General features: G+C 52.6%; 1 protein-coding gene across 1 annotated transcript in view; it reads left to right on the top strand.

The window, feature by feature from the left end:
- The first annotated feature begins 574 nt into the window (after positions 1-574).
- BBS2 (Bardet-Biedl syndrome 2) overlaps positions 575-8,098 on the top strand; it is a 30,241-nt gene continuing 22,717 nt past the window's right edge. The window contains exon 1 of the mRNA XM_065416689.1: positions 575-691. Within this exon, the coding sequence (XP_065272761.1) occupies positions 575-691 (117 nt within the window). The remainder of the gene's footprint in view (positions 692-8,098) is intronic.

Here is an 8,098-nt window from a genome sequence, read left to right as displayed (position 1 = left end):
GCCCCCACCCCTCTGCCAACTGCCCCACCTGCCGCTTCCCTTGCCAACTACCCCCACCCCTCTGCCAACTGCCCCATCTCCTGCTTTCCTTGCCAACTGCCCCACCCCTCTGCCAACTGCTCCACCTGCCGCTTCCCTTGCCAACTGCCCCCACCCCTCTGCCAACTGCCCCATCTCCTGCTTTCCTTGCCAACTGCCCCCACCCCTCTGCCAACTGCCCCACCTCCTGCTTCCCTTGCTAACTGCCCCCACCCCTCTGCCAACTGCCCCACCTGCCGCTTCCCTTGCCAACTGCCCCCACCCCTCTGCCAACTGCCCCACCTCCTGCTTTCCTGGCCAACTCCCCCCCCGGCCATTTCCCTTGTCAGTGCCCGCCCGGTGCCTCCGCAGCCAAATGCCCCCTTTCCCTACCCCCCCGCCAGCTCCCCCCCGCAGCCCGGCTCGCCCCGCGGCTCACGCTGCGGCATCGCCTCGGCGTCTTCCCTCGCTGGAGCGGGGCGGAGGCAGCGCTAGGCCGCGGCGCGCTGGGCGGGCGGGCCCCGAGTGACGCTGGCCCGACTGCTGCCCCGCCGAGATGCTGGTGCCCGTGTTCACCCTGAAGCTCAACCACAGGATCCTGCCCCGCATGGTGGCGCTGGGCAAGTACGATGGGACCCACCCGTGCCTGGCGGCCGCCACCCAAGCGGGCAAGGTAACCGCCCACGGGCTGCCTCCGGTCGGCACGGAGCCGCCACCCGCTCTCCGCCACGGGGACCCCTCCCCGAGACAGCCCCCGCTCCCCGCCACGGGCCCCCCGAAACCTCCCCCCGAGACTGCCCCCGCTCCCCGCCACGGGGACCCCCGAAACCTCCCCCGCTCCCTGCCACGGGACCACCGAGACTGCCCCCGCTCCCTGCCACAGGCCCCCCTGAACCCTCCCCCCGAGACTGCCCGCTCCCCGCCACTGGGCCCCCCCCCCCGACACTGCCCGCTCCCCGCCACTGCCCCCCCCCCCGCCACTGCCCGCTCCCCGCCACTGGGGCCCCCCCCGACACTGCCCGCTCCCCGCCACTGGGCCCCCCCCCGAGACTGCCCCCGCTCCCTGCCACGGGACCACCGAGACTGCCCCCGCTACCGGGACCCCCCCCCAGACTGCCCCCGCTCCCTGCCACAGGCCCCCCTGAACCCTCCCCCCGATACTGCCCGCTCCCCGCCACTGGGCCCCCCCCCCGACACTGCCCGCTCCCCGCCACTGGGCCCCCCCCCCCGAGACTGCCCCCGCTCCCTGCCACGGGACCACCGAGACTGCCCCCGCTCCCCGCTACCGGGACCCCCCCCCAGACTGCCCCCGCTCCCTGCCACAGGCCCCCCTGAACCCTCCCCCCGAGACTGCCCGCTCCCCGCCACTGGGCCCCCCCCCCGAGACTGCCCCCGCTCCCTGTCACCAGGACCCCCCTCCCAGACTGCCCTGCTCCCTGCCACGGGACCCCCCCAGACTGCCCCTGCTCCCTGCCACAGGCCCCCCTGAACCCTCCCCCCGACACTGCCCACTCCCCGCCACTGGGCCCCCCCCCCGAGACTGCCCCCGCTCCCTGCCACGGGACCACCGAGACTGCTCCCGCTACCGGGACACCCCCCCCCCAGACTGCCCCCACTGCCTGCCACAGGCCCCCCTGAACCCTCCCCCCGACACTGCCCACTCCCCGCCACTGGGCCCGCCCCCGAAACTGCCCCCGCTCCCTGCCACGGGACCACTGAGACTGCCCCCGCTCCCGCTACCGGGACCCCCCCCCCAGACTGCCCCCACTGCCTGCCACAGGCCCCCCTGAACCCTCCCCCCGACACTGCCCACTCCCCGCCACTGGGCCCGCCCCCGAGACTGCCCCCGCTTCCTGCCACGGGACCACCGAGACTGCCCCCGCTCCCCGCTCCCGGGACCCCCCCCCAGACTGCCCCCACTCCCTGCCACAGGCCCCCCTGAACCCTCCCCCCGAGACTGCCCGCTCCCCGCCACTGGGCCCCCACCCGAGACTGCCCCCGCTCCCTGCCACCAGGACCCCCCCCAGACTGCCCTGCTCCCTGCCACGGGACCCCCGCAGACTGCCCCCGCTCCCTGCCACAGGCCCCCTGAACCCTCCCCCCCGAGACAGCCCCCGCTCCCCGCCACGGGGACCCCCCCCAAGACTGCCACCACTCCCCGCCATGGGACCCCCCCAGACTGCCCCCACTCCCTGCCACAGGCCCCCCTGAAACCTCCCCCCAGACTGCCCCGCTCCCTGTCACGGGACCCCCCCAGACTGCCCCCGCTCCCCACCATGGGGACACCCCCCCAAGACTACCCCTGCTCCCTGCCACAGGGATCCCCCGAACCACCCCTGGGACTGCTGCCATTTCCTGCCAGGGGGACACCCCCCCCCCAAGACAGCCCCTGCTTCCCCCCAAGGGGACCCCCAGGTAGACAGCCCCGCACACTGGAACCCACCGAGACTGCCCCCGCTATCTGCCACAGGGACCCCCTGAGACTGCCCCCAGTCCCTGCACACGGGGACCCCCCAGGGAGACAGCCCCACTTCCTGCATATGGGAACCCCCTCGAGACTGCCACCACTTCCAGCCACGGGGACTCCCTTGAGACTGTCCTAAGCCCTGACACAGGGACCACCCCCCCATGGACATGGGGACCCCTTTGAGACTGCCCCCACTCTCTGCCATGTGGACCCCCATGGAGACAGACACAGAGACACCCACCTCCTGAGACATCCCCGAGTCCCTTCCATGGAGAAACCCCTGGACAGAGGGACCCCTCCATGGAGACAGCCATAGACACGGGCACCCTACCCTATGGATACTGCCCCCAATCCCTGCCAGAGACACCCATAGACACGGGGACCCCCACCCACCTACTCCGGCATCCCCAGTCCCTGCCACGGAGGCACCCCGAGGCACAGGGACCACACCCCCTAGGCACAGAGTCTCCCCGCTCCCCTGGCATCTGTTGACTTCAGTGGGATCTGTGGGTGTTCATGACTGGTGAAAATCAGACCATTAATTCATACCCACAGTAAACCTTGCAAAGCTTGCGTTGGTCGGAGCAACAAACACAAACCCATTTCTTTCCATGCCAATGGCAACAGGCACAAATACGATGTCAGCTGCCACACCTTCCCTCAAAACCCTTCGCTGTGAAATGACTCTTCATTGTTTGTCATACACAGTAACTTCCAGGGGAGAAAAACCCAAACTGAACAATGCTCCTACAAGAATAAATGAAAACGCCTAATCTGAAAATGATTTTTGGCTCATGTCTGCCAGGGTTTTAGTGTCAGCCTTGTTTTTCATGCACATGAATCTTACAAGCCTCCCTTTTCTTCTCCCTGATGTGTCCCTAGTGGCTTTGGCTTGCCTTTTACAGAAAGAAGGATGAGATGTTGCTTTCATACAGCTTGTACTGCAGAGCAGTGCTGCTTGTGGATGAGTCTGGTGTTGCATAAGCCAGCTCAGCAAAAATACATGACACACACACACCTCTTTCCTCTTCTCGCCCCTTTAAAGCAGTGGTTCTTAACCTTTACTGCAGCCTGCACCCCTTTGGTTCTCAAAATATGTTCTCGCACCCCTTATCAAAAATCAAAATATGTTCTTGCACCCTTAAACCTAAAAAATATGTTCTCACACCCCTTAAACCTAGATATATTTTTTGTTTGTATATTACAGTAATCGTTAAAAATGTATAATGTTAATAAATACATAGGTTTGATGAAACAAAGTAGTTGTATTTATGTGCCTGTGCTTAATTTGTGTTTTCAATGATTTACCTTCTAAAAAAATGTGGCATGTCTCACACCCCCAGAAAGGGCATCTTGCACCCCCAGGGGGTGCGTGCACCCAGGGTTAAGAACCACTGCTTTAAAGGATGTCACTTGAGGACCAGGGAGCTGATCCTGCAATCAGTAAAGCCAATGAGAATTTTGGCTTTAACTTCAGTGGGAGCAGGATTGGGCCTGGAAAGATTTGCCATTTGCTGTGGTTGATTTTATCGTACCTCCTGGTTGCTGAAAATTGACTCATTCTTAGAAGATGGAAATGTGAAACCATAAAATAAATAAATATGCTCAAAACCACCTCTTTTCTAGCAGCCTGTGCAGTATTATACAGGCTGATAGCCAGAAGCTCCTATTTACCATTAATATATTTGGCTTTTGAATCTTGGCAATAACACTGCAGCCCTACAGTAGCCTTGTCTACACTAGAATTATTGATCTAAAATTTCCCACTGTTGCATTCTGCTGGTGTTTAACCATTGTATCGTCTGCAGCATTAGATGAAACACTAGTTAAAACACCAGTGATTGGTTTGCATTAGCTCTCCCAGCCATTGCTGCCTCCAGTGGAGCTGCCACAGTGAGGAGATTGAGTTGTGCACGTAAAGGCTAGTGTTGACCCCCTCCCCCAAGAGCATGATTCTGCAATGTGCTTAGTATCTGCAACCCCCATTGCCTGAACTGAGGGTGCTGAGCACCAAATGGAATATGTTTAGCACATAGCAGGATCGGGCCATAAAACAGTTAAATCAATGTACCTATGTCACTTTAGTTCATTTGGCATCTTAGCGATATATTAAAGATTTGTGCTAATGTATGTTGTTAGATTAGACTCTAGATTCTGGAAGGTCATGGGACTGTTTTCTCACATTTTAACTTGTTTGTTTACCCCATAATAATTCAATATTTTGATTGCTTCTGATGTTTCATTTTTTGTATTTTAACAAGTTATAAAATATGTACATTTAAATCAGTGAAGCTTTTTTTCAGTTCTGGTATGGCTAAAAGCAGACCTACCTTCAGCTGCTTATATCAAGATTTTTGGGTCCTGATTTTCTGTAACTTCCTCCAGTGTCTGTATCAGTTAGTGCTCCTAGCTTTTTTGAAATAGCAGCTGCAGAATGAAATTGTCACTGATGTCCACAGGATTCTTAAGGGCCCTGCAAAGGACTAGAGTCTTGTTAATTTCATTGCTCTGCTGCTGGGGGAAAGCCATTAGCAGCAGCAGAGGCACTGAAGCTATCTGCAAACATAGAAAGACAACACTGGAGACTTAATTTTTTTAAATGAAAGGTAAAATTCTGCAAAAATGAATGACAAGTCCCCACCCCACTCATCAAAGAAAGTTTATAATTTTCTATTGGTAAGCGGGCAACTGTAATTTTTCAAGTTATGTGTTTTGTTATACTGTTCTCAGTTACTGTAATGGACATTAGCATCCTCACTGACTTAACTCTGGAGATGTTGCAGTGTTAAAGGAAATGCATGTTTGTTGTAAATCCTCAGATGACTACTTTGCAACACTGGAAAACCTTATTACGTGCAAGCTCTACAACAGTTTTAAACCCAACAAAGGAAGCTTAACACAGTTATGTTAGAATAAAACATAGGCTGAAATACAAACCTACAAAAGCATAGAAATGCACTTAGGCTGCTGCAATTTGCACACAGTTCACCCCTGTAGTTCCCAGGCTTTCTGTTAGTATTATTATTTATTTGCATTATGGGAGTGACGAGGGTCCAATCAAGAACAGGGACTCATTATGCTAGGCACTGTACAGTAAATGGTCCCTTCCCCAAAGACCTTGCAATCTAAATAGACATGGGTCTATTTAGAAAAAGGATAGGGAAAGGAATATAATATATTTTAACAAATAGGGAGGAACTTGTTGAGAATTTGAAAGTGGAAGGCAGCTTGGGTGAAAGTGATCATGAAATCATAGAGTTCACAATTCTAAGGAAGGGTAGAAGGGAGAACAGCAAAATAGAGACAATGGATTTCAGGAAGGCGGATTTTGGTAAACTCAGAGAGCTGATAGGTAAGGTCCCATGGGAATCAAGACTGAGGGGAAAAACAACTGAGGAGAGTTGGCAGTTTTTCAAAGGGACACTATTAAGGGCCCAAAAGCAAGCTATTCCGCTGGTTAGGAAAGATAGAAAATGTGGCAAAAGACCGCCTTGGCTTAACCACGAGATCTTGCATGATCTAAAAAATAAAAAGGAGTCATATAAAAAATGGAAACTAGGACAAATTACAAAGGATGAATATAGGCAAACAACACAGGAATGCAGGGGCAAGATTAGAAAGGCAAAGGCACAAACTAGCCACAGGAATAAAGGGAAACAAGAAGACTTTTTATCGATACATTAGAAGCAAGAGGAAGACCAAGGACAGGGTAGGCCCACTGCTCAGTGAGGAGGGAGAAACAGTAACAGGAAACTTGGAAATGGCAGAGATGCTTAATGACTTCTTTGTTTCGGTCTTCACTGAGAAGTCTGAAGGAATGCCTAACCTAGTGAATGCTAATGGGAAGGGGGTAGGTTTAGCAGATAAAATAAAAAAAAAGAACAAGTTAAAAAGTACTTAGAAAAGTTAGATGCCTGCAAGTCACCAGGGCCTGATGAAATGCATCCTAGAATACTCAAGGAGCTAGTAGAGGAGGTATCTGAACCTCTAGCTATAATCTTTGGAAAATCATGGGAGACAGGAGAGATTCCAGAAGGCTGGAAAAGGGCAAATATAGTGCCCATCTATAAAAAAGAAATAAAAACAACCCAGGAAACTACAGTTAGTTTAACTTCTGTGCCAGGGAAGATAATGGAGCAAGTGGTTAAGGAAATCATCTGCAAACACTTGGAAGGTGGAAAGGTGATAGGGAATAGCCAGCATGGATTTGTAAAGAACAAATCATGTCAAACCAATCTGATAGCTTTCTTTGATAGGATAACGAGTCTTGTGGATAAGGGAGAAGCGGTGGATGTGGTATACCTAGACTTTGGTAAAGCATTTGATACAGTCTTGCATGATATTCTTACCGATAAACTAGGCAAATACTACTTAGATGGGGCACTATAAGGTGGGTGCATAACTGGCTGGATAATCGTACTCAGAGAGTAGTTATAAATGGTTCCCAATCCTGCTGGAAAGGTATAACAAGCGGGGTTCTGCAGGGGTCTGTTTTGGGACCAGCTCTGTTCAATATCTTCAGCAACGACTTAGATATTGGCATAGAAAGTACGCTTATTACGTTTGCAGACGATACCAAACTGGGAGGGATTGCAACTGCTTTGGAGGATAGGGTCATAATTCAAAATGATCTGGACAAATTGGAGAAATGGTCTGAGGTAAACCGGATGAAGTTTAATAAAGACAAATGCAAAGTGCTCCACTTAGGAAGGAACAATCAGTTTCACACATACAGAATGGGAAGAGACTGTCTAGGAAGGAGTATGGCAGAAAGGAATCTAGGGGTTATAGTGAACCACAAGCTAAATATGAGTCAACAGTGTGATGCTGTTGCAAAAAAAGCAAACATGATTCTGGGATGCATTAACAGGTGTGTTTTGAGCAAGACACGAGAAGTCATTCTTCCGCTATACTCTGTGCTGGTTAGGCCTCAACTGGAGTATTGTGTCCAGTTCTGGGCACCACACTTCAAGAAAGATGTGCAGAAATTGGAGAGGGTCCAGAGAAGAGCAACAAGAATGATTAAAGGTCTAGAGAACATGACCTATGAAGGAAGGCCGAAAGAATTGGGTTTGTTTAGTTTGGAAAAGAGAAGACTGAGAGGGGACGTGATAGCAGTTTTCAGGTATCTAAAAGGGTGTCATAAGGAGGAGGGAGAAAACTTGTTCATCTTAGCCCCTAAGGATAGAACAAGAAGCAATGGGCTTAAACTGCAGCAAGGGAGGTTTAGGTTGGACATTAGGAAAAAGTTCCTAACTGTCAGGGTGGTTAAACACTGGAATAAATTGCCTAGGGAGGTTGTGGAATCTCCATCTCTGGAGATATTTAAGAGTAGGTTAGATAAATGTCTATCAGGGATGGTCTAGACAGTATTTGGACCTGCCATGAGGGCAGGGGACTGGACTCGATGACCTCTCGAGGTTCCTTCCAGTCCTAGAATCTATGAATAACATACAAACAGAGTGATGGCCTTTTTTCCCTTCCTTTTTGAAGGGGATGGGGATTGGTGGGTATTTTATTATTAAAAAAACTGTAGCAAAGGTATTCTAATGTGTGAGTAGGAGTATAATACCTTTGTCTTCATAGTTCTGCTTTTAAATCCATCAGTTCCAT

The sequence above is a fragment of the Emys orbicularis genome, chromosome 14, assembly GCF_028017835.1.
Source record: "Emys orbicularis isolate rEmyOrb1 chromosome 14, rEmyOrb1.hap1, whole genome shotgun sequence".
NCBI lineage: Eukaryota > Metazoa > Chordata > Testudines > Emydidae > Emys > Emys orbicularis.
This window is presented reverse-complemented; position numbering and strand designations above follow the sequence as displayed.